The sequence below is a fragment of the Carettochelys insculpta genome, chromosome 1 (genome assembly GCF_033958435.1).
Source record: "Carettochelys insculpta isolate YL-2023 chromosome 1, ASM3395843v1, whole genome shotgun sequence".
Taxonomy (NCBI): domain Eukaryota; kingdom Metazoa; phylum Chordata; order Testudines; family Carettochelyidae; genus Carettochelys; species Carettochelys insculpta.
The window spans coordinates 120,391,935-120,418,705 of record NC_134137.1 but is presented as its reverse complement, the minus strand read 5'-3'; the positions used below and the strand labels follow the sequence as shown (position 1 = coordinate 120,418,705).

The 26,771-nt window shown below is 47.4% G+C and overlaps 2 protein-coding genes across 2 annotated transcripts in view; both read right to left on the bottom strand.

Moving 5' to 3' along the window:
* Positions 1–12,851, bottom strand: part of LAMP1 (lysosomal associated membrane protein 1) — a 36,022-nt gene extending 23,171 nt beyond the window's left edge. The window contains exon 1 of the mRNA XM_074990756.1: positions 12,696–12,851. Within this exon, the coding sequence (XP_074846857.1) occupies positions 12,696–12,747 (52 nt within the window). The 5' untranslated portion in view covers positions 12,748–12,851. The remainder of the gene's footprint in view (positions 1–12,695) is intronic.
* Positions 12,852–22,597: 9,746 nt separating this feature from the next.
* The window catches only part of CUL4A (cullin 4A), a 75,611-nt gene continuing 71,437 nt past the window's right edge, over positions 22,598–26,771 (bottom strand). The window contains exons 19-20 of the mRNA XM_074990692.1: positions 24,813–24,965; positions 22,598–24,427 (exon numbers count right to left, since the gene is read on the bottom strand). Of these exons, the coding sequence (XP_074846793.1) occupies positions 24,332–24,427; positions 24,813–24,965 (249 nt within the window). The 3' untranslated portion in view covers positions 22,598–24,331. The remainder of the gene's footprint in view (positions 24,428–24,812; positions 24,966–26,771) is intronic.

The window sequence follows — 26,771 nt, the reverse complement described above, 5'->3', positions numbered from 1 at the left end:
CAGGTTAAAAAGGCAGCTAGCAGGAACATACACAGAACCACAGACCCCACAGCTGTGCTATTAGCAAAACAAAACAAAAAGTTTTCAGCCTCTCATGACTACAGCCACAGGCTTCCAAGTGCCAAATTGTAACCATCTTCCTGTTGCCTCCTCTGCACCTGAGAGCAGTGAAGATGGAAGAGGCCACAGTGGGGAACTGTGGGGCACATACAGGACATCTCTGGAGGCTAATGAATTTAATTTAAAGATATGGCGCATCCTCATTATCCTTCACTTGGACTTTTAAATTCAAACTGAACGCTACACCCGTCAGGTTACTACCATTTTAGGATTGATGTGTTGATTTTAGTGCTCCATAAATTGAGCTAATGGAATTTACAGTGAGGACAGGCACTGGGAAAAATTGGGCTAAATGCCTTAAACATTTATTTTTTTCCTTTAGTGTAGACACAGCCTTTATTATTCCTTCCTACATCCAAACAGGAGGAGTGGTCCATACTAGAGCTGAGAGAAGAGCTCCCTCTAGAGGGGATCACCTCCCCCCCATAGCTTCTAGAGGCACATCCAGTGCTAGCCCTTACTTAGAGGATACAGGAAAGACAAGAGACATATAACAGCAGCAGTGTCTGGATCATGGGACATTAAGTAAACAAGATTTATTTAAAGTAAGTGTTTAATGTACATTTGCTAACTTGTTTGTTTCTCAGCAGATGAGGACAGCACGGTCCCTAGTTAGGTCTGTCACATGTAAGTTAGAATCGAAACATGCCTACAAGAAGTTGAGTCTTCTCTCCTCACCATTTTTTTTTGGCATGGGGGGGACGGGGGAGGAGCGGAAGGACAGCAGGGAACAGCAGTGAGCAGAGCTAAGAGTAGACCCACAGACTACTTTCCAACCTGATTAGAACAGGGACAGAAAGAGAGCCATGTTAGTCTGGAAGTATGGAGGGAGAACCAACTGCACCCAGTGCAGCCATAAACACCTGTTCAAGCCACACTGGCATTACAGTGAGCTGGTGGAGGCTTTGTGGAGACTTGCCATGAGATGCAACACAGATATATATTGATGGATATTAGGGTAGCATTCAGACAGATTAACTCTGAAAGACTTTCCTTATTCCAAGAGTACAAGTGAATTCCCTGCAGCACCCAGTCTAGTCAGGCCTTCCTTCTAAGGAAGAAGGAAAAACTCTGCAGTCCGGAGTGGGGTAGTGATACTGGCAGGCATTTGGTCTTCAAACTCAAAATTTTAAACGTTACTGTATACATTAAATGTAATCAGAATATTGAAATTCATTAGTTTTTGTTTATCACAGTGAAAAGAAAGATCCCAATGGTGAGCAGTCTATTACATTTCCACAGTTAACAAAATTTACTTAAGGTAGTTAACAGGTTCGTAAAGACTAGTGTAAATACTCAAAAATACTACCCTAAGCAATTGACCAAAAACGTAAAAGTTCCAGTCTGGAGCAACTTAGAGTTTTAAGTTAGTGTACTGGAATTCTGCAGCAGAAAGGACATCATACTACATACAGATGGGGGGGAAAAAAAAAAAAAAGTGTATTCTTGCCACACAGAGGCAGGGCAGAATTCATGTGATTAATCCCACTAACATGCTGGACAAGTATTTACAAAGGTTTCATTTTAATTTTGACTCAATTATGTTAGCATACTTAAAAAAAACAATGTTTCACATCAGGTATGGGACACATTTATGTAGATTACCTCTTAAGCTTACTATAAAAGGCAAGGTCAAAGTCTGCCAAAATGCCCACTCACTCAAATTTTACAGCTCTCAGAAGAGACCAATTAGCAAATACATGTTGTTTGACAAGTCATTGTGAAGCTGCAGCAAGTTGCATTCTGTATCAAACTCGGTAAGTTTAGATTTAGAAGTTTACACTAGAATTCTTTCTAAAAGGAACAGAAGAGTAATTTAGAATGTTTGTCCAGCACCCTCAGGTAGGAATACTTTTTCGTTCATGATCAGCTCTGAATTTAAACAGAAAAGTCTGCACAGAAAAACAGAAGACATGCCGACCAAACCAGTTCAGTGAACCACCTCAACATTTCTAAATCTACACAAGACAATCCGGTGCACCTCCAGTCTACATTCAGAAATTATGCATGTAGTTCACTTCCATGGCAAATGCTCTTTTCAAGGTTGCTGTTCAAAGGGACATCAGACCAAGCCAGAAATGAACTATTTTATTTTCACTTGATGAAAATGTAGATTGCTGTGCCAAGCCTGAATGTCAAGGATTGTCTTTCTTCGATGCATTACCCATTGTGGAACATTACATCACATTTGTAGCTGAATGCTCTAGGATCAAAGAGAAGGAACACTACTACACTGGTTACATTTTGCATTAAAAATAAAGGCTGCCAGTGCTACCTGGTACTACTACCTTATTCATCCCCAATGAAGAGAAGAAATACCTAAGCAAATTAAAAACAAAGACTACAGCTGTCCTCAGCTTGTGATCAATACACAACCAAGGCTATTTAAACTATAGACATGTCTGCAAGTTACCAGGCAAAAGCATGAAAAATTTACGGTACTAATATCATGTTTAGCGCACAAAAGTCTCCCCAGCTGAATAAAAGAGTAGTCTGAAATACATGTACACTTCAGGATAATATGGTCCAGTGACACATTCAGACCTGTGCTGTAACTAATTCTGCACTGCCAAACTTAAGAAAATAAAGCTTAGTACCACTTTCAAACTCTTATTCTGAACCCACTGATCACGGCAAAATGCTTATATTTGACCTGGAAGGAAAGAATAAAGCAGCTACTGGAAAGCGTGCATCATTACTATCAGAAACAGCCAGAACCCCAATAATTAGGCATGTAGCTTAACTCGGGGGGGGGGGGGGGGGAAGCTAGTTGCCTCACCAGCAATTTAACTTTCACGCATTTTGTATTTCCCAGGATACATCTATGCAACATTTTGCACCAAGCCCCCCAGCTTAGTAGGATGCTGTTTGAAATGTGGATGACCATTTTATTGATACCACTATAAAAAATTCCAATGAAATCTTACAAGATATGCCTTGTAAGGTACCACTTATGATTGGGTAAATATGATGATCATGTTTAAATAGGATAATCACACATGCACACGTGTGTATACTGAGCATTAGGAATAGGATACTGTGATGGGGTTCTGGGGTCCCCCAAGCTCTGCACCCTGTCCGCAGGCAGGAGAGTCTCTCACTCAGCAGGAAAACAGCAGGTTTATTAGCCGACAGGACACAGCATCGTACAGAGGAGTCAGTGCAGCAGGCAGAGACAGCCAGTCCAATCCATGTTGGGGAGAGGAGGCCCCGAGGGGCCCCCAGAGCCGGGGCCTGGCCCCCTCCTTGGTCTCTCTCTCCCTCAGCCCAGACTAACTGCTTCCAACTCCCAGTTCCAATTCAAACCCCTCAGGCTCCACCTCCTCCTTTGTCTGCAGTACAAAGGTGTTACCTGGTCGTCAGGGTTACCCTCAGCAGGAGCCCCACACCCTCTGTGAGCCACTCACACACACACACAGGTATCCCCCACTTCATCACATCTCTCCCCCCTTCCAGACCGAACTGAGCGGGGTCACTCAACTGGTGACCTGGGGAAGTTCGGGGCTCTCCCCTTGTGACAGGGCATTGGCTGTACCCTCTGTTCTCCCCTCGATGTGCACCACCTCCACATCATAGTCCTGCTGGGGGAGGCTCCAAGTCAGGAGCTTGGTCTTGGCCCTTTTTATGTGATGCAGCCGGGCAAGTTCCTTTAGTTCCCTTGGGTTGGTTGGTCTCGCTGCAGCACCAACAGATCAAACAGGTCTTTTGTGGTCTGGGTCCTGCCCCATCTGACCACCAGTTCATACAGCTGCTCCAGCCAATGTCTGGAATTCAGTTACAGTCCAGTAACGGAAGGTACAAATGCTTCCATCCTTGGCATTTAGCCAGACCACCACAATGGCTGTGTGCCTCAGTTTCCCCTTCCATGCCACACAATAGGTTTGGAATGTTCCTTCTCATGTCAGAGGTTGCAAGACTAGTTACAGGGAACAATGGTGACATTTCAGAGTTACAGACTCCTTTAGCATACAATTTATGCTTCTACATCAATGTCATCATGTCACATGGCTCTTTTTAAACATTCAGTGCATGGTACAATTCTACAGCTTTTGGTAGCAGCACCCCTTGGTTACAGCAGTCAGCGTGAGTAACAGAACAAACCCATTGCAACTGTACATTTATGTTGCTCTTTGGTAGACCACAACCTTTGTGCAACATCCTTGAGAATCTGGTATTTTGGGGCTAAGTGGCTGAGGCCTTTCTTAGCACCATCAAGTTCTAATCGTCTGTCTTGCCCCCGGGGTGGAAATCTGATCTCTCTGGCTGTGCCCTCCCTTCTAACAAGAGCTGGGCCATTGATGATCTCAGGGAGATGGCCCCCTTCCAGCCAGTCTGGAAATTTGCAAACCAAACTGCTTTCTGAGAGTTGTTTTGTGAGTCCCAGATGCAGAATCCACATGAAGGAATCCCTGTTTATCCCTTACTGGCCCACCAGGCCCAAAGCTCCTTTGTCCTTCCACCTCCAACTACTGCCTCCCCATGGAATCAGAATTGGAGTCCAGTGTGAGAATATAAGTGTTTCCACCATCTGCAGATGGGGAATTGCTGGCGCTCTCCTGCATCCTACAGAGACTGACTGTGCAGCTGTTTTATTTGGTTCTCACAGGGCTGCTCACATTCCCTGATAGTTTTCACTTTACTTGCACCAACTTCCAATTCCTGAGAAACTTTTACACTGCCTGCTTTGGACCCTTCCAGAGCACAGCCAGTGGTTTCATACTCAGGCAGGTCCTGGCCATCAGGAGCTGAAACAAACTTCTCCCCAGGCAAAGGGCTGCTCTGGCTCTTACAGACAAGCACCTTTCCTGTTCATTCTCCTTCACCTCACTCCCATTTTCTGCAGTCCCCACAGACGGGTCAGGAAAAAAGTTTCAGGGAAATTCTCTTCCTTAAGAGCTTCCCCAAAACAACAACTCACCCCCGTCTGCCTGCACAGGGGCACTGCTCCCTTGAGCCACAACCAGCTCCTGGGTTTCACCTACGCCCAGGATCACTTCTGGCCCATTAGGCAGATTCCCACGTAATCCCCCTCCAGGCAGACAGCCAGTACCACCGGACAGAAGGTTAGGATCCCTTTCCTCCCTTCTGCTACCAGCTCCTTTATCTTCATCAGTCAGCGTAACTTCATTGCCCGTCTGTTCTTGTGTCCTGGCGAGAGGATGACTCTGGTAGGACAGAGTCCTCTCACCCCCTCCCAGTAACACCTCAGCATCAGGCAAAGAACAGGTACCAGAATCGTCTGGTCTCTGGGATTCCCTGATGATCCTAACTGGATTAGACCAAGTTAAAGCATCATTCCCCCTGAGAGACACAGAGGTAGGCCCACTTCCCATCTGGGCTTCAGCTGCCCTCAGATCCAGCTCTGGGACCTTGGCTCCATCTCGAGCCCCCACAGGCTCAGGCAAAGGATTCACTTCCCCAGAAGCAGAAGCACTTTTCTTGCACCAAGGACCAGTGTCCTTAGCAGGGATACCACTGCCCATCCCAGAGCCATTCCCTCTGCTCCAGCCCCCATGGCTGGATTCAGAGACACACCTGGAATGCTCTTTTCTGGTGGATCCTTCTCCAGCCACCCCAGGCTGAGGAATCCTCCTCAGACAATGGGCTAGTTTCCTCATTGGCACCTTTTCCCAACGCAGGCTCTGCTCTCTCCCCAGGCTGCTGCTGCTGTTCAACACAGACAGACAATGGGAGACACTCTCTCCTTTGTCCCAGCCCCCTGGCTGGTCTCCACACACACACAGAAGGTGGAGCAGCTTCTCTCACAGACAACTTGCCATTCCCAGTGGACAAGCTGCTTTCCTGCACAGACACACAGGCACCTTCCTCGGCCCAGGCCTGGAAAACTCTTCGCAGGTCTGTCTTGGCCACTAGTGGATGATGGGTTGGAATCGCTCCTTCCCTCCTTGAGCTGCGGCAGGGCCACTCGGTTCAGAGCTCCATGCAGTCCAGGGTTCCCTGCCCCGATCCGGGCTCACCTCTGCAGGATTCTCTTAACCCTCAGCTCTGCCACTGCACATCCACGCTGCCTTGTCCAGCTCCTTTAATCTCGATTCGGTTTCCAGGTGCTGCCACTTCACAGCGGAGTTGCTCAGTGTGGTTGCAGGCTCTCAGGCTGATGCCCTCTGCACCCCACAATTCCTGGAAGAATCCCTTCAGTGTGCCAGGCTCCTTGCGGGTCACAAGCTGCCCGGGGTTAGGCCGTAGGCCCCTCTGCCCTCTGGGACCGACTCCAACAGACTCCCAGCGGAACCCCTTCTTCAGTGTGACACCCGCTCTCAGGGACCATGAGCACACTGTCTTGGGAAGAACTCATTCAGCGTCAGCCTCCTCAGGGGTCACTTGTTCCTGGGGGTTGGGCTCTCGGCCCCTCCACCTTCTGGGACCGACTCCAACAAATTCCCAGGGGTAACCCCTCCTTGGGTGTGACACCCCCTCTCGAGGACCACGACTGCAGTTGCTTGGGTTCGGCCGCAGGCCCCTCCGCCTTGGGGAACTGCACCTCACTGCCCTTCAGCACACCTGGGTCTCGCAGGCCCCACTTCTTCCAGGGCCCCGATCACTTACTGCTGGATGCTCCATCCTCGGGGTGCAGAACATCCCACTTCTGACACCAGTGTGATGGGGTTCTGGGGTCCCCCAAGCTCTGCACCCTGTCCGCAGGCAGGAGAGTCTCTCACTCAGCAGGAAAACAGCAGGTTTATTAGCCGACAGGACACAGCATCGTACAGAGGAGTCAGTGCAGCAGGCAGAGACAGCCAGTCCAATCCATGTTGGGGAGAGGAGGCCCCGAGGGGCCCCCAGAGCCGGGGCCTGGCCCCCTCCTTGGTCTCTCTCTCCCTCAGCCCAGACTAACTGCTTCCAACTCCCAGTTCCAATTCAAACCCCTCAGGCTCCACCTCCTCCTTTGTCTGCAGTACAAAGGTGTTACCTGGTCGTCAGGGTTACCCTCAGCAGGAGCCCCACACCCTCTGTGAGCCACTCACACACACACACAGGTATCCCCCACTTCATCACAGATACCAAACGTACTGTATTTTTGGTTGACATCCTCAGACAGATTGATATCAGCACTATGCTTATTAAGTTTGCAGATGATACCAAGCTGGGGCGGGGGTTGCAACTGCTTTGGAGAATAGGGTCAATTCAAAATGATTTGGAAAAATTGGAGAAAATGGTCTGAAGTAAACACGATGAAGTTTAATAAAGACAGATGCAAAGTGCTCCACTTAGGAAGGAACAGTCAGTTTCACACATACAGAATGGGAAGCGACTGTCTAGGAAGGAGCATGGCAGAAAGGGATCTAGAGGTAATAGTGGGCCACAAGTTAAACGTGAGTCAGTGTGAGGCTGTTGCAAAAAAACACCAACATGATTCTGGGATGCATTAACACGTGTGTGGTGAACAAGACACAAGAGGTCATTCTTCTGCTCTACTCTGAGCTGGTCAGGCCTCAGTTGGAGTATTGTGTCCAGTTCTGGATGCCATGTTTCAAGAAAGAGGTGGAGAAATTGGAAAAGGTCCAGAAAAGAGCAACAAGAATGATCACAGGTCTACAGAACATGACCGATGAAGAAAGGCTGAAAGAATTTGGCTTCTTTAGTTTGGAAAAAAAGATTGGGGGGGGGGGGCAGGGGCATGATAGCAGTTTTCAGGTATCTAAAAGGGTGTCATAAGGAGGAGGGAGAAAACCTGTTCTTCTTGGCTTCTAAGGATAGAACAAGAAGAAATGGACTTAAACTGCAGCCAGAGAGGTTTAGGTTGGACATTGGGAAAAAGTTACTAACTGTCAGGGTGGTCAAACACTGGAATAATTGCCTAGGGAGGCTGTGGAATCTCCATCTCTGGCAATATTAAAGAACAGGTTAGCTAAACATCCATCAGCGATGGTCTAGACAGCACTTGGTCCTGTCATGAGGTCAGGAGCTGATGACCTCTCAAGGTCCCTTCCAGTCCTAGCATTCTATGAGCCTCTCTAGCCTACTTAATGACCAATGAAGGACAAAATCAGCTGAACAATAAGCCTATTGAAAGAATGCAGGGGTTATACTTCTGAGTCAGCAAGGCATATTGTGACATGTCTGTAGACAGGTGACTCCAAATCCTTTCCATGTCCATGTGTTGGGATCTCATGTTTGGGACAAACCATACACAAGCCACATGGCAACAAGCTGATATTTTTGTCAGTGCCCAGAACAGGTCCAAGTACTGTCTTCCTGACCAACCCCACCTTCCTTATAAGGGCAGAAGGTTAGGGTGCAGGGCTCAAGACTAGGGCAGGAAGTTGGAGTGCAGATTCTGGGGTGGGGGAGATAAAGGCTGGGGCTACATGCTCTGGGGCCAGCAACAGATAGTTCAAACTTTAGGTTGTAAAAAGTGGACTATTCCAGGATTGGAGCTAGAGAATCCCCCAGTCCTCTCTCCCCACCTCCCAGCACAAGTCTGGCATTCACCCAAGCCTCACGAACAAGTCAGCTGAGTGGGAGAAGCTGAACTGCTATATTCCTCTGGAACAAGTCCTCCCATCCTCCTCTCCTTTGCATGCACAGGATTTCAGCCTGCTGGCAGTGCTACTCCCTTACAGCCAGGCAAGGGGAGTGCAGGCAGTGTGGAGCTGCAAACAGCAGGTAACAGGTCAGATGAGGCAGGGAAGATGCTGGGGAACTGCACACAGCATGGCATGCAGAGCCAAAGACTACTGGTGAAGAACATTCTATATAGTAAGTAGTCCTACTTAAGCCTTCACCTTATTGGATGTTCATTCTGATGTTGTAAAGTCTAAGACTACAACAGGAATAAAAGAAGAGTTGGATAAGTTCACAGAAGATAGGTCCATCAGCAGCTATTAGCCAGGATGGGTTGGGATAGCGTTCCTGCTATCTGTTTGTCAAAAGGAAGGCATGGATTGACTGATTATATGTTCAGTCTACCTCCTCTGAAGCATCTGGCACTGGCCACTGTTGAAAGACTGGATTCTAGGCCTGATGGACCTTTAGTCTGACTAGCATGGCTCTTATTTACTAATTGGGAACCAGAAAACTGAAATGTAGTGAAAATGACTGATTCTTTTCTTCTTGATAATAGTATGGGGGATCAGAAGTACAGTGATTGGTTAGGGACTAACTATTGTCATAATCACCATGTCTGGCAGAATGTGCTCCACCACAACCTTCAGGCACAGAGCAGGAAACAGGGGCTGACCCAGGCTGCATTAAGTGGCTTCCTGCTCCACAGAGCTTTCTACTCTGGACCTGGAGCAAAGATAAGTGCCTCACAACAAAAGCCTGCCTTTGGCACCCCAACCCCTCCCTCCAACGTTCTTACCTAGATCACCATCTCCTTCTGCCCCAACTCACAACTCCCTCCCAGATCCTGCACCCTCCCCCAGGCCAGAATCCTCTCCTGCACCCATACTCCCTCCCAGGCCCTGCCTACCTTGGCCCTGACACAAGTCACAACCCCCACCTTCAAACTCCTTCCAGACCCCCCCCCCCCCCAACTCCTTCCTGCATCTAAGCCCCCTAACTCTAAGCTCCATTCTGCACCCAACCTCTGCCCCAGAACTTGCACCCTCTTATGAAAATGGCCTCCCACCAAAAATTACTGCCCATCCCAGACAGAAATAGTACTTTGGAACTGCAGCTCAGAGTTTGGGTGCTGGAGTCCAAACCTTCCCTGTAAGCTTCAGAGAGGGGGTGTAATTTAGTGTCCTAAAACAAGTCCCACTAACAGAAATCTGTTGACCTCAGGTGGACATTGTGCTCCAACGTGCTGTGTAGGCATACCCAGTCTATAGTTTACCTTCAGATCCTAGTACTGGGATCTCAGTCAAAAAAGGCTGTCACTAGCAGACCATGTAGTGTTTCTTGTAACTAATGTAATACGTTTCATGAAAAATTTAGGAAGGCTGTTTGGTCAAGTACCTAACCCCACAACTCAGCAGCCTTTGAACAGCACACCTAGGAAGCCTGTCTCAGAAGAGGACTACAGGATCCACTCAGCATAAACCACATTTGTTATTACACAAGTAAGAGTTTTCACTGTGCCAAGTACAGTATTTCTTCAAAAGAAGGCAGAAAAGCTGTTAAGTCCACTTTGAATGGCATTTCATATATTAAAAGGTACAAAGTTGATCTGAAACATTCAAATACAAAACTAAAAAAAGAAGAGTCAAGTAGCACTTCAAAGACTAACAAAATGATTTATTAGGTGATGAGTTTTCGTGGGACAGACCCACTTCCACTTCAGATCATGAAGAATCATGATCTGAAGTGGAAGTGGGTCTGTCCCACGAAAACTCATCACATAATAAACCATTTTGTTAGTCTCTGAAGTGCTACTTGGCTGCTTTTTTGTTTTGATAGAATACAGACAAACACGGCTACCTCTCTGTCACTATTCAAATACAAGTTCCCCAGAACTTAATTTTCACAAAGACCCAAGCAGCAAGATTCAGATATGGATGTTCATACAGAGTTGGCATCCAGCCCATCTGTACAGATATGAAGCTATGACAACAGCTTTCTAGCCTAACAACCTCTATTGCCCCCGCAGTATCACCAATATTCACTGTAAAAGGAAAAAAAAACAGATTAACCGCATAGATTTTGCATCTATTGTCTGAGAAGTTTTAACAAGGATTATGTAAACTTCCTTAATTGCCATTGTGAGTTAATGCTTTCCAGAAAGTGATTGTTAGATCAGGGATGCATGAAGTGAGCGGCAGGCCACCTGGGGGGCGGGGCAGCACAGGCAAGTAATTTCATAAGGAGGATGCAATACAATTGACTGCTGGGTCTCAGGCTCATCCATCTCATTAAAAATGTTGACACGTTACTTTTTTTTTTTTTTTTTTATGTATGTGTACCTATATGCAAATTAATCAAGTCTTTACTTTCTACACGCTTCTTCTCTTACACATACCAAAAAAATCCCCCCATCCATAGGAACATAACCAAAATTTCTATTGGTTTGAATTATATTAGATGGGTTGGGGGTCCCAGCTAATTGAAGGGATAAAATGTGGGGTCCAAAGTAAAAAAGTTTACTTACCCCTAATGTTAGCTGACCCTGTTAATTAGTATATACAATGCAAGAACTGAGACCCAATACAAACACTGGCAGGGTTAAGAGTTACATCTTAGATCAGAATGAGATAAAAGGAGTACCTACAGATGCAGGAGGAACGCCACAATTAGGACTCACAAACCCTTTCCTTTCCTGCGTCCCTGGGTCCAACAGAGAAGCCATTCGGAGTTCTCCTTCACATTGGAATTTAAAAGCACTTCTTCAGCAGAGCTTTAATATAACAGTGTGGTCACTGCACAAGCGCTGAGAAAGCTCTCCCAGCACTCTGTGTAAACCGCTTCCAAAAAGCCAGTAAAGCAGCACTGGCACTTGACAAACACTGTAATGTACTTTGGGGGTGGAGGTGCAGATACTATGTTTTTTCCACATTCTTGAAAAAACAGCACAGAAGCTTGCCCTCCTAGACAGGCCCTCTGTGACACTAAGTTCAGTTTTACTCTCTCTGCAAGTTTTCCCTTTCATATTTCAGTTGTAGCAACTACATTTGAGGAAGTTTAATTCCACTCTCAGTACACCATCCCCTCTTTCAAATGAGTATATTTTGCAGGGAACTAATGTCATTTGAAAAAAATCCATGCTAGACAACAAGTCTGTAAGATAAACTGGAAAGTTTAGTGCACCAGAGAGCTCTTGTTTCAGCTGTCTGCAAAAACAGCCAGCTAGCAATGCATTGCTGACACTCTAAAATACTGTACAAAACACAACATTAACTATATTTGTCCCATCTATTTGGGCCACTAACATTGCCAGCCCCATGACATTTAATTTAATAGTTCACAGCCATGTTCAGGCAGCAAACGTTTGTAATGTAGCCAAATCCCCTCAATACTTGATTTTAGAGACACCTAAGAGCCTATACATACAAGGCTGTCACATCTCCACATATGTCCAAAGATGCTCTCTCATGCAGGGGAGCTCTACTGGGTATTACTGCATCATTTTCAGGTTTGCACCTCTGCCTCCCATCTCCAGGCCCAGGGAGCACAAAGGAGCGAGCAGAAGACATCTCACATGCCTCTCCTCAGCACAGGGCGCACTGGGTATTCTGCCCACATGACAGCACCTTGCCCGAAGAGCGCAAGATACTGTTATCTGCAAACCCAAGGCCACGGCCCCAAGTTGAGGATCTCGCCACGAAACCGGAGCCCCAGCAAGTGTAAGGTTACAGCATGAAAACAGAAAACAGGCGGCAACGAGGCTCCAGGGAGGTTTTCCGCGCCAGGCAGGAGCAGAGCCCGGCCGCCAGCCCCTTTCCCCCGGCCCCACGCTACAAGCCGCGCTCCTGCCCGCCCAGGCCCGCGAGGGCGGGGGCAAGGCGGGCTCTAGCAGGCCCCACGCCAGCCGCGGCCGGACGGACCCGCCTGTCCCGGCCCCGGGTGGAGCCAGGCTGCGCCTCCATGAGCCGGACAAGAGAACCACCCTCCATCCCCGGGCCGCCCCTCCCTGCGGGGGGCGATGGGGAGCGGCAGGGCCCGGTCCCTCTTACCGAGCAGCGCAGGGGCCAGGAGCAGCCAGCGCCCCCCGCCGATCCGAGCCATAGCGAAGGCGCAGGGGAAGTTTCGCGCTGCGGTTACTGTTACCGGGCCGAGGACCCCCCCGCTAACTCTCCTCGGGTCATATGACGGCTGAGCTCACCGCCCCCTGGCGTCACGTGACGCCGGCCGCCGGGGGGGGGGGGGGCGGGATTGATTCTCGCGAGAAGGTACGAGACGGAGGGGGGGGAGGCCCCGGCTGCTGCCGTAGCACCTGGGTTGCTGGGTAACGTCCCCGGGCTGCAGCCGGAGCCGGGGGAACCAAGCACCACAGCGCGCAGGCGCCGTGATCCCTGCCAGGCGGTTGCCCGCGGCCGTTAGAGCCTTGCGGTCGCGATATGCAGTCGGGAGGGGCCCCGCCTGCGGCTGCTGAGCCTGGGGCCGCAAGGGGGCTCGGCCCTGTGTCCCGCGAAGTGAGAGCGGGGAGTCACCGGAGCGCCCCCTCCCCCGCCGAGCGCGGGTTGCGTCAGCTCCCCCGGCTCCCTCGCGCTCCCGGGTCGCTGCGCAGTGGCAGCACTCACAACGCAGCCCTGCGGGGGCAGCGCCGGGATCACTGCACAGGGGAAGCCCGAGTCTCCTGCGGGGTCTGAGCTAATGCACCCCAATATGCAGTAGCCTTCCCGGTTTCAAGGGCTCACTGTTCCCTCATACCCAGCCTCCCGTCCACTGTAGTCCCCAGGTCCTTTTCTGCTGCACTGCTACTTAGTCAGTCAGTCCCCAGCCTGCAAGAGTGTTTGGGATTCTACCGTCCCAAGTGCAGGACTCTGCACTTGTCCTTGCTGAACCTCATCAAATTTGTTTTGGCCCAATGACCTTATCCCTGCGCTCCGATGTGTCTACCTAGCTTAGTGTCATCTGCAAATTTGCTGTGGGTGCAATCCATCCCCTAATCCAGGTCATTAATAAAGGTATTGAACAGTACTGGCCCTACAACAGATCCTTGTGGCATTCCACTTGAAACCGACCACCAACCACACACTAAGCCATTGACTACTACCCGCTGGCCCAGTCTGTCAAGACAGTTTTCTATCCATCTGACAGTCCACGTATCCAATCCATACCCCCTTAACTTTTGGGCAAGAATATTGTGGGAGACTGTAACAAAAGCTTTGCAAAAGTCAAGGTATATCACATCCACTGGCTTCCCCATGTCAACAGAGGCAGATACCTCATCATTGAAGCTAATCAGATTGGTCAGGCACAACTTGCCCATGTTGACTACTCTTGATCACTTTCCCCTCTTCCACGTACTCCAAATGGATTCCTTGAGGATTACCTGCATGATTTTTCCAGGGACTGAGGTGAGGCTGACCAGTCTGTAGTTCCCTGGATTGCCCTTTCCTTTTTCAAACATGGGCACTACATTTGCCTTTTTCCAGCCATCCGGAACCTCTCCTGATCTCCACGAGTTTTCAAAAGATAATAGCCAAAGGCTCTGCAATGATATCTGCCAGTTCCCTCAGTACCCTTGAATGCATTAAAACTGGACCCATGGATTTGTGTGCATCTAGCTTTTCTACATAGCTCTTAACCTGTTCTTTCTCCACCAAGGGCTGCCCACCTCCTTCCCATACTGCATTGCCTAGTGCTGTAGTCAGGGAGCTGATGTTGTCTGTGAAGACTGAAGCAAAAAAAGCATTGAATACTTCAGTCTTTCCCACATCATGTCACCAGGTTACCTCCCTTGACCAGTAACGGCCGCACACCCTCCCTGATAACCCTCTTATTGTTAACATACCTGTAGAAGCCCTTCTTGTTGCCCTTCACATTCCTTGCTAGCTGCAGGTACAGTTGTGCTTTCGCTTTCCTGATTATCCCCCGGCATTCTCCAGCCGTATAAGCTGTATCTACACGTGCACAAAAATTCGAAAGAAATGGCCCTTTTTCGAAAGAGTGGGAGGAGCGTCCACACGTGTAAACCCGTCTTTTGACAGAAAATTGAAAGAATGGGGCACAAAATTTGAAATCCGAACCCTAATCCCGCATCAGGAAGATCGCTCCCTTTCGAAATACTAAATCGAAACAAAAAGCAGTCAAGTAGCACTTTAAAGACTAGCAAAATAGTTTATTTGGTGAGCTTTCGTGGGACAGACCCACTTCTTCAGCCCATAGCCAGACCAGAACAGACTCCACGTGTAGACACTCCACAGTCCACGCTTTTGAAATACAGGTCTGCCATGGCACCGGTCAGCTGGAGTGTGGGGCCACTCCAGCTGGCAGCAGCGGGGCTCTATGGTCCTTGCGTTCGGCTGCCTTAAAGCTGCACGCACGCAGGAAACCCGTGGCAGGAAGCTGAGAGCGTGCTAGGAGCAGCCTGTGCATGTGCTCCAGCTGCACACTCCAGCACCAGCATGGCCAGCAGCCAGCTCCCCCCATGAGCCCCCCGCCCCCCCGAGCCCCTGCAGGGCTCCCAGGGGAGAAAAAAACAGGCCCCTTCCTGGACGGAGTGGGAGCTGTGGGACCTCCCTGGCCTGTGGAAGGACGAGGAGGTCCTGCACCACACGGGGGTCAAGTGGCGCAATGCTCCACACCAGGGGCCAGATGGAGTGTACCGTGGAGCAGGTACACTCCAAGTTAAAAGAGCTGCACCAGGGCTATGCATGGGCCAGGGACGGGGCCAGATGCTCCAGGGCAGCTCCAGCGATGTGCCCCATCTACAGGGAGCTCCGGGGCATCCTGGAGCTCGCCACCCCCAGCGTTCCTGGACACCTCTGGCGAGGAGCTGCAGCTGGAGAAGAAAGAGGAGCAGCCCAGACCAGGGACCCAGGAGGGCGAGGGGACCACTGAGTGGTAGAGAGAGGAGGGGGACCTCACCATAGTCATCCCCTGCTGTTCCTCCAGCTGGGTGACCAGGAGCCGGACATCCCTGGACGTCGCCGAGGGACCCTCTGTTACATACAGGGAGGGGCGCACACCTGCTCCACAGGCTGGGGGTGACGCAACGGCTAGTCACCCACACACAGACCACCCCCCACATGGGATGCGGCACCCTGCAGTGGCGCACCAGTGACACCCAGCACCCACCCTCGGTGGACAGCCCACAAGCCACACAAGGGTGGCAGCCGGTCAGTGCCGGACAGCACCTGGGGCCCGCACACCGCAGGCCAGGAAGGGCCACCTGCAGGAGAGACCCTTGGATGCACCCCCAGGCTGGGAGGCCCAGCCCATGGGGGGAGGGGTGGTGCGGTGCCCCCAGGGGGTCAGTGTCCTATGTGAGGGGCAGGCGTCCCATGGGGTGGGCTTGGGTGGGTGGGCCACAGCCTGGTCCCCTCCGTCCGGGGCACATTACTGACATGCTCTCCTCCTCTCCACACAGCCACACCATCCGTGGGCCGGGAGAGCCCTGCGCCGTCCCTTGTCCCCAAGAGCCCACCTGCAGCCCTCGGAGGTGTCCGGATGCCACTCCAGGCAGCGCGCCGTTGGGGCCGTGGCCAGAGGGCCCCCCACCAGGCCGAGGAGGACCCAGCCAGCCAGCACCAGGCCAAGGTGTCCGAGCAACACATGCGGCTCACCCAGGCCGACGTGAAGTGGAGGAGGACAGCCTGGAATAGGCTGCTGTCCACCTTGGAGGGCATTGGCCACGCCGTCTGGGACCAAACGGTCACTGTTACCTGCCTCCTGCCCCTCCTGCCCCCACCGAGCCCGCTCCCCACCCCACCGAGCCCACACCCTCCACTCCCACCGAGCCTGGAACCCTCCATCCCTACCAGGCCCACTTGCCGGTAATACCTGCCGGTTCTACCCACACCCTCCTCTCCCCACCAGGGACCCCGCACCTGGGGAGGCAGGGGCTTCACAGGCCTATGGGGCTCACGCCCACCACCCCTGGCCCAGAATGAACACCTTGTCTCCCCTCCTAGTTAGCTGCCTCCCATACATAGTTACCACCAAAAATAGTGAGACAGACGTTTCTTTATTGTTCACCACTCTGTGCCGTGCTCCTCAGGGGGATGGTGGGTGGTGGATGTGCAGGTGTGGTGCTGGTGGGGGTGGTGGCGACGGTGGGTGGCGGATGTGCATGGGATGTGGGTGAGCATGCGGGTCAGAGGTGGCCATCGGTAAAGGCCTGCCTGAGGGCCTCCCAGATGTGGTGGCCGTCCCAGTGGGCCTGGCGGATGGGGGTGGCGCCTGGCTGCTCATAGATGGCACCAGCCGGAGGGCCCCCCAGGGATATAGGCGTCCCCCTTTCCCTCCACGAGGTTATGGAGGATGCAACAGGCGCCCACCACCTGGGCCACATTGAGGACTCTGACCTCCAGCCGCGTGAGGAGGCACCTCCACCGCCCCTTTAGGAGCCCAAAGGCCCACTCCACCACATTGCGGGCATGGTTCAGGTGCTCATTGGGGTCAAGGTGTCCCATGTACGGCCTCATGAGCCACAGCTGCAGGGGGTACGCCGCATCTGCCACTGTGCAGAGTGGCATGGTGACATCCCCCACCACCAGGATCTCCCACTGGGGGATGAAGGTGCCAGCCCCCATGCGCCGGCAGAGGCCAGAGTTCTGGAAGACCCAGGCATCGTGGGTGCGGCTGGCCCAGCCCACACAGAGGTCAATGAACTGGCCCCTCACGTCCACCAGGGCCTGGAGCACCACTGAATGGTAGCCCTTTTGATTGATGTACTGGCAGGCGCTGTGTGGTGGGGCACGGATGGGGATGTGCGTGCCATCCAAAGTGCCGATGCAGTTCGGGAAGCCCACATCCTGGAAGCCGGAGATGGTGTTGTCCAGATCCCCAGGCAGACGACCCTATGGAGCAGCATCACGTAGATGGCCCTGATGACCTGCAGGCAGGGAAGGGGGACACATGCTCTAGTACGGGTGTGGCAGCCATCTCCCCCCGCTGCCGAGCCTGTTCTGCCTCCGCTCCCATCCAGCCCTGCCCCATCTGACCACTTGTAGTGGAGGGTTCCCCTTGCCCCAGCCCCCTCCAACCGGCCCCACCTTACCTCCATAAGTACAGCCCTGAAGGTGGCCTTGTTGACCCCAAACTGCTGTCCCACAGAGCGATAGGAGTCCAAGGTGGCCAGCTTCCATATGGCGATCGCGACCCATTTCTCCAGGGTGAGGGCTGGCTGCTTGCAGATGTGGTGCCGGAGTGTGGGGACGAGACAGTGGCAGATCTCATCGAAGCTCTGCCTCCACATGCAGAAGTTCTGCAGCCACCTTTCCTCACTCCACTCCCCTAGCACCACGCGCTCCCACCAGTCGGTGCTGCTGGGGTGGGTCCAGAGGCATTGGGGCACCAGGTGGGCACCTGGCGGTGCCTGGGGGGGGGTGCCCCACTGCCCAATGAGATTGGGTGCCTCTGCAACCATGGTGCACAGCACTGCCAGCAGGGCGTCCATGATGAGGGCATTCTCCTGCAGGAGCTGTTGCTGGGTCTCCATGGTGGGCACGAGTGGGCTCTGCTGGGCTGGGACAGGCTGGGCAGCACTCGGCTCATGCAGAGGGGAAGGCGGAGGGAGGGGCCCTTTAAAGGAGGCGGCTGGCTGCGGCCCCGGAAGGGCTTGTCGGCCATGGGACCCCGTCTGCGGCGTTTCCTGCCTCCCTTCTTTTGAAAGCGGGCTTGGACCCATGTGGACGCTCTCTTTTGAAAGACCTCGACGGCACTTTGAAAAATGGCGGCAGATACTCCCTTTTGATGGCTGCTATTTCAACTGCCGAACTTCAATTTTCGCCCTTCCGAAAGGGCGCTCACGTGTAGACACAGCTATAGTTATACTCCTCCTTACTCATCTGTCCAAGTTTCCACTTCGTATATGCGTCCTTTTTGAATTTAAGCTCGCCAAGGATTTCCCTTTTAAGCCAACCTGGTTGCCTACCATATTTGCTTTTCTTACTGTGCATCAGGATGGTTTGTTCCTGTGCCTTGCAGAAGACCTCTTTAAAATACTGCCAGAAGGTGAAGTGAGTCTGTGCTCACGAAAGCTCATGCTCAAAACTTTTCTGTTAGCCTATAAGGTGCCACAGGACCCTTCGTTGCTGCCAGAAGATCTGTGACTGCAGAATTAATTACACTGATCAGCCATCAACAGATTCACAAATAAGAGGATGACATGAAGATATCCTACTTGTTATCGATAAAGACTGAGTCTATAACCTTAGCTGAGCACCAGCTGGTATTTAGCACAGGTTGTAGAGGCTCCTGCACTAAGCTCCACCAGTCCCAGGTTTGAGTCTCTCTGTGAGTGATTACATCAGCACTGTGGGAAATCCCAGCTTTTAGCTAGGCCAGCTGGCCCTTTTCCCTCTCGGCCTTCCCTTTCAGTGAGCCACCTTACACTTCACAGGCAGTGCACCAGAAATGGGCCTTGCAAAGCTGCTCTACTACGTTTCATACACCTGATACCTTGCCATCAGCATAACTTTGAAGTTTCCCTATCCTGTCACAATTTATATCACCTGGCCTAAGTATTTAGCTGGAGTCTCAGAGGGATGGCCCTGCAAGTCTGTAGTTTTTTCAGACCCCCAAAACTCATGGCTTAATACATTTGTAAGTCTCTAAGGTGCTACCGGACTGCTTGTTGTTTGGCTATAGTTACACTGTAGACACACTAACTCTGTATGACTCCTGGAATCTTTGTCTGCAGTGTCATATCCGTGTTAGTCCTAGGATATTAGGGAGACAAGAGTCATAAGGCAACACATCTTATTGGACCAGCTTCTGTGAAAGTTCAAAAGCTTGTCTTTCTCACCAACATAAATTAGTTCGATAAGAGATGGAATCTGTGTGAACTCAGTTTGCTTTTGCCTTAATCAGAAATTGTTAAAGGATAACCAAAAGGAAGGCCAAATCTACACAATCATTTGTATGATCAGAAGTTTGAAAGTTTCAGTAGACAATGACCACATCCCAGAGAGATATGCTTCGTAGCTCTAGGTTAAGAGAACCTCGTTGAGGCAGTTTGGGTGAAGTTAACTGAACATTTGCAAATCTTTAAAAAAAAAAAAAGGGAAAGGGGTTGCAAAGTAGAATCAGTTTAGGATTTATGTTTTTTTAAAATTCATGCATTTTGAGAAAACATGAATAACTTTATAGTTTATATGTGTGGGCTGGAGAATCATGCTAAGTTATACAATGCTTATTTTTGATCATTTATCTTTAGGCATATATCCTATGGTGCCCTGCTGGGGGAGTTTATCACTTGCCTTAAGCAAATATAATTAATGTCAAAAGCTAGATGTATGAGTGTTATGAAACAAAGGTACAATGTGGTACAAGGAAATAATGAAAGCTGTATGAACGTTTTGCATCAGGGAGTATCTTCATGCCACTTCACATTTGGAATTTAATAGTCAAATGAAAGATGGGAAAGTACAAGGAGGTACAAAAGACAAAGCTGGCTTGTTAAACTTTAAGTGCTCTGTTAACTTGTAAACAGCCATGCTATAAAAAAGATGGAGAATTTAAGGGGACATTAGGGAAGCTCATTCTCTATGTAAGATGAACAGAATACATTGCGAAACTCCAGTTCCTGGGAAGGATTGGTGATTATTAACTTTTTCATGTAGTGTAGCATGTTTTGTTTTCAGAGAATAAATTTGGCTGAACTTGGTTATATACATTCTTAATATCAAATGGCAAGTATGTTCAATTAGTTAGCTATAGCTTTCAGTCCTTAGAAATACAGTAAACTCTCTTGTATTGGGTATTCTTTCAACTGGAACTCTCAGATAACGGGCACAAACATACAGCTTGTTCTGAGAGCAAAACTGAGTGGAAGCCACTCCTGTCTGTCATGGCGAGTTTCCCTGGCCCCCTTCTGGCCCTGGGGTTGCCAGTGCTCCCTGGCACCTTAGTAGGGTCCCTGGCCCTGGAGTTGCCAGTGCTCTCCCATGCTCTGCCAGCTCCCTGGCCCCAGCTCTGCCCGTGCTCCCCTGCACCTCAGCCGTCTGGCTTCCAGTATCCAGAGCTGTGCAACCCCTCCCCCGTGGCCCCAGCCAGCTTCCCATCCCCATGTGGTTCCCAGCCCCAAAGCTGCCTGCGCTCCCCCCGCCCTGGCTGGGGATCTGCGGCTTTGTTTGTCCCCATCTGCCTGTGCTTCTCCTGAGCCCTGTCTGTGCTTTCCTAGTTGCTCTCTGTTAACGAGTATATGTGAATATCCAGCAACCAAGTATCCTGGTCCGGAAGTTGCCAGATATGAAAGACTTCACTGTATGTGATCATAAAGATAGTTAGATGCTACAGTGAGCAAGTCAATATGTATGTAGCACAGGACATTCAATCACTTTGTAATACAATTTTCTCTTGGCCAGCTTGATTAAATGATATCCTCTCTTGTGCTTTAGAACTGTTTTTTTTTAACCACTGAAACACTATTTCTATCTTTAATTATAAATCAGTACCTCAATATGTTGTGGTATGGTGTTTCTGTTTCTAACACATCAGGACTGAATATTTGGATTTCATAGTGTAGACAATGAAGGAAAAGTACATCACCTGGGCTGCGTCTACACTTGCATTCCTCTTTCGAAAGCTACATGCAAATGAGGGAAATAAAAATGCAAATGAGGTGCATATTTACATATCTGGTGCCTTATTTGCATATTTTTCTTTTGACAGAAGAAAAGCAGTGTTGATGCAGCTCTTTCGAAAGTAAACCCCATCGTCGAAATATTCCCATAAAAAAAGGGAAGGGTTCTTTTGAAGATGGGGTTTACTTTCGAAAGAGCCATGTCCACACTGCTTTTCTTCTTTTCAAAGCAGCTCTTTCATAAGAACATGGAAATGACGCACCAGTTATGTAAATCTGCACCTCATCTGTATTTTCGATTTCCCTCATTTTCATGCCACTTTCGAAAGAGGAATGCAAATGTAGGCACAGCTGTGGTCTCCCTTCTCATCATGGATGCTCTCACTTTATATCCTCAGCTGCTTTTCTGTCTTCTTACTTGGGGTCTTTTAAGCAGAAGATAGCTACAGCCCACATGCTTCAATATAAACTTTTCCTAGTGCATGAAAAAAATATTACATCTCTTTTTCCTCCTCTCCCAATAAAAAAGACAAACCAAACCCCCCACGCAGCCCCAGCCCCTTCCAAAAACCAAAAACAAATAACCCAGAGCCCAGATCCATAAGGTGTTTAACTAGTCATTGTGAGTTGGGATCTGCCTTTATTCATAACCCATCCTCCCACCCCAGCCCTGATTAAAACAAACCAACCAACCTGTGGTGGAAATCACTGCAGTTCTCAAGAGCCAATTTTCCTTTTGTAGGACATAAGAGAACCAATCCACTTTTTTTTTCTCTCTTTAAAGCATCTAAGGAACACATTCATTAGTGGCTGAACATGAATCAACCACAGAGAAATCGTGGTTTGAGTAAGAATTACTACGTGTACTAAATTATGGACAATTTATATCACAGGTCAATTTTAGTTTATTCCACTGCCATATAAATGAGTGAATAAAGAATGTTTGGCCTGTAATACTAGACAGGTATTTCTCGTACCATCAGATGCTTATTACAGTATTATTGTATAGTATTATTACCACAAGCCTTCAGTGTTGTCACTGCAACAAAAGTCTTCATAGTGATATAAGCACAAAGAATTACAGTATGACGACTCAGCTGCAAATGTATTTGTTTTAAAAGGCTTATCCATTTGTATGGGCTGCAAAAAATTTAACAAAAAGGGATTCTAAAAATATTTTTATTGCTATATGACAGAGTAACTTGGTTAACATGTACCAGTTTCCAGATATGTTGTTTTTTGACATTACATAGCTCAGAATTCATGTCTGTCATTTACTTCACTTCCACACAGCCATTTTGCCTGGTAATAACAATATACGATCTAGTAATAGCATCAATTTGGGTTAATTATTTTTGTTTGTTTTTAATCAAACACGAGTCAGGATGTTAAAAGAGTTTATTTTTTGGTTAGAAGGCAGGAAAGGTAGGGTAGAGAGCATTATTCAAATTGCATAGGTTACAAGATTACTGTCCATCACTCACAAGTCTTTAGTCTGATGAAACCTTTGCTCATTACATTTGTGCATTTATTACAGAAGAAATTTTAATTCAGAAACACAGGTATATTTTGGCGAGCTGACTCTGGCTGGTTATGATGTGTGTAGGAAAAATAACAGTTAAAAGTCAGATCAGCTAATTAGTACTCAATGACAGACTAAGTTCTAAATAGTCATGTTGGCTAAGAAATTAATATTTAATAAATATCAATGAGGTTTTATTTGTATAAACTACAGATTTAAATATTAAGCAAATTAAAATACAAGTCCACATTAAATTACATTATTAAATAGTTTTAAAATATATTTATTGTACTGAACATATGCTATGGGGTTCAGTTTCTAACACAAAGGAAAGGGAATAAAAATTATTCAAAGACTGCAGTACAATTAATGACTCCAGATGACAGAATGACGACTTTGCTGTGGAAACCCTCAATATGTCAGATTTTAGCAATGGATACTTAAGTAGGGGTCGTAAACTTATAATTTATGCATAAAAATCATATTACATAAATTTAGTAAATTATTTTCAAGAAAATATTGCTCAATTAGATTCTCATGAGGTCGTGATCAAAACTCCTTTGGTAGCTTTTAATCAGAATGAAACACCATTATTCAAATCCAGTAAAACAAAACTAAGACTTGTAAATATTACCACAAAAAAGTATCCTCCTTATAGTTACAGTTATCTAACAGATCTACATGTCCTTAATTCTTTTAATTCAAATCAGCTTTACATATATACAATATGTAAAAGGGAACTCACCAAATCTGTAGTCTCTCATGACAAAAATCTATGCTTTCACAACATAATGACTGTAAAGCCTCTGAAATCTTTTCTATTTTTGTGTTGAGTGCAATGTACAATAATTATCCTATGTTTATCTCTAAAGACAAAACTAAATTTTACATAAACTGTGATACAAATTAATTGCCCTAGAGCAAAACATTTCACAAATGAATACCTTAGCTAAGTAATCAGACAGCTCTCTACAGACATTTTTACACAGTTGTCCTCTTGGCACTTTAAAGATTTCACTTCAAAACCTGATTTAGCCAGATCAGCCTGAAGTTTAGAACTATTTTGAAATAAAATTAAACAAACATGAAGATAATAGTATAGTGGTGTATAATTTTCAAAAATTCACAGAGTACATAAATGTTAATCAATCAACAAGGATTTTATAAGATATTCAAGTGATTTTTATAGCTAAAGAATGCAGCATGAAGTGTCTTTATGCATGTTGAACAGTGAACAGAGAACACATGAAGCAGACTTGCATCTGTCATAGAATAGAGAATTTTTTTTAACCTTCCCAACTTCAAAAGTTAATTTTAAATAAAGTAGAATAAACAAATTTTGAAGAAGTCAAAAGAACAAATGGAAGAACTAAAGAAATAAAAAATGCGCCATTTAAAATCGCTATGATGTCTTGACAAGATGATCCAAGAAACATTTTCTTTGCTTCTCATCCACACCAGTGCATGCATCTGCCTCAATAGTATACATCAAGTGAAGATCTGCTAAAAGTAAAGTCTGGAAACAGCATAGGTACTCAATGTCTTGAATGTATTATTATGGCGGATTTTTAGGGAAAATATAGTTCTCTCCATTATGCAACATAATGGTATTGATTGGGGTTGTCTTTGTCTCTCTCCATATAGTCTCTGTCTATGAGAGATTCAATCCTTTTTTTCAAGTCTCCTGGCTATAAAAGATCAAATTAATATTATGTTTAGTAATATAATATAAGTGAAATATAAAATTTTTTTACTTTCAGAGTGAGGAAAGTAATCGTTATTTTAAAAATTGACAGTATAAATTGTACAACAAAATACATTAAATTTAAAAATGCATTTCTAAATATAAACTCCTGGTAAAACCTGCTGCCTTTTTTTCTCTCGCTGTTAAACAAAATATAATTTAGCAGTTGCATGGATCTTTGCTTCAACCATTATGTCCCACACTACTTATTTTACCTACTTATTTATTTTAGCATCTTTTACAAGGGATATGAAGAATAGAAAAATTAATGTAATCAGGTATTTTAAATAAATTCTAGTATGAATTAAAAGGAAATTGAGGTAACTTACTTTTACTGGAAATTTCAGCTGATTGTACAATTCAGAAACAAGGAGGTTATGGCACAGAGTCTTTCTCATCTTCATTATTCGTACAATAGCAGCATCAATCTGATATTGTCGATCTTGAAACACTCTTTCTGTTGTGCTAACCTGCTCTTCCACCTGAAAGGACAAGATGATACGCATCAAGCCTTCTTTCATTGCTGATGCCTCTGTCTCTGAATGTTTGGTTAAGCTTTAGGGAAATACAAAAGTAATGTACGGAAGGAAACAATATTTATTCATTCTTCTCTGATAGACAAGGCTCAGAGGGATTCTGACGCTGCTAGAGGAGGGGTCTGCAACCTGTGGCTCTGCAGCTGCATGCAGCTCTTTAAGGACTTCTTTGTAGCTCCCAATGCTATAATTGCAAAGTAAAAAACAAAAAAAGCCCCCTCCTGCTTATTTTTGATAAATGGTGAACATTTAAAGCCTCCCAAATGAACAAGTCATATTTATATAGCAAGGGATGTATGATCTCGAAATGTTGGATAACTCCCCCTAGTGTCCTCTAAGGAGAGAGAAGGTTCGGCAGTGACAGTCAAGAAGATAGTGGTACAGACACGTAAAGTGTGAGGAAACAGAACACGTAAAAAGCTTATGAACGTCCTGCAGTAAATGTATTGCACCATAAATCATTGCGTGTGTGCTGTTCTTAAAATAGGAATCAGGAAAAAGTGTGATTTGACATTATTTATTAAGGACCGTCTCGTATTCACATGCACTGCAGCTCTTGAATTATTGAGTTTTTTCCTGAATTTAAAAAGATAGCGCTTCTTGCTATTTTAGTTGCTGACCTCTGTAATAGAGGACTCTAAGAATACAAATTAAACACATGCAAAGAAAATTTACACATTTCTTGTACAAATTTAACTTGAAAAACTAAATTACAATTAAAAACAGTACTTAGTGAGAAATATATCAATACATATGAGGTTCTATAGTACCCTAATTTATATGGGCCTTCTGAAATAGAGAATCATTCTAGGACTGTACATTTCAAGGTGTTCCGTATGCCAAGAAGAAGGAAAACATCTGGACATGCTAATTAAACATGTCAGTCATGCTGACCCGAAAAAGTGGAATCCATTTCCAAACATATTCTCAGAAAAAGAGAGGATGATAATTATTTCAATAACCCATTTCTCTCTAAGGCTGTGTCTACAATTGCATTCTTCTTTTGAAAGAGGAATGCAAATGAGGGAAATTGAAAATGTAAATGAGGCACAGATTTACATATTTCATGCTTAATTTCCATAACCTTTTTTTGGAAGAGATCCTTTTGAAAGAAAAAAAGCAGTGTAGATGTGGCTCTTTCAAAAATTAACCCCATCTTCGAAAAAGCCCTTCTTCCTGAAACAAAATAGGAAGAAGGCTCACCCTGCCCCACACCCCATGTGTGCAGCTCTGGCTCCCCCTCTGCACAGCCCCGGCTCATACCTCCACCACCGTGCATGGTTCTGACTCACCCCCCACAGGGCCGTGTGGCCCCAGGTCAACTCCATCGCCCTGCCCTGCCGGCAGCCCTAACACATCCCAGGTTTAGCCCACCCCCCACCCCCTCCCATGGCTCCAACCACCACCAGGCTTAACCCTCCGCAACTGTCCCCACCCTCCCCAGCCCTAGGACTTACCACGCACAAGCAGCTCCAGGCTCCTGTTGCAGAGCGTGCATTCCACTGGGGAAAAAAGCCACCCCTCCGACTTACACAAAATTTGAGTTATGTGAGGGTATGTGGGAACGCAACCATCACATAACTCGAGGGACTGTACTTCAACTGCATTGTCCAAACAGTTAAGATACATTGAAAGGTATATGCAGTCATCCCAACTGAGGACACAGACTACCAATGAGAAGAGAGACAGATCTCCCCCCACACAGAATGAGAAATATACAGGTGCAGTCACCTCAGCCAAGACATAAAAGTA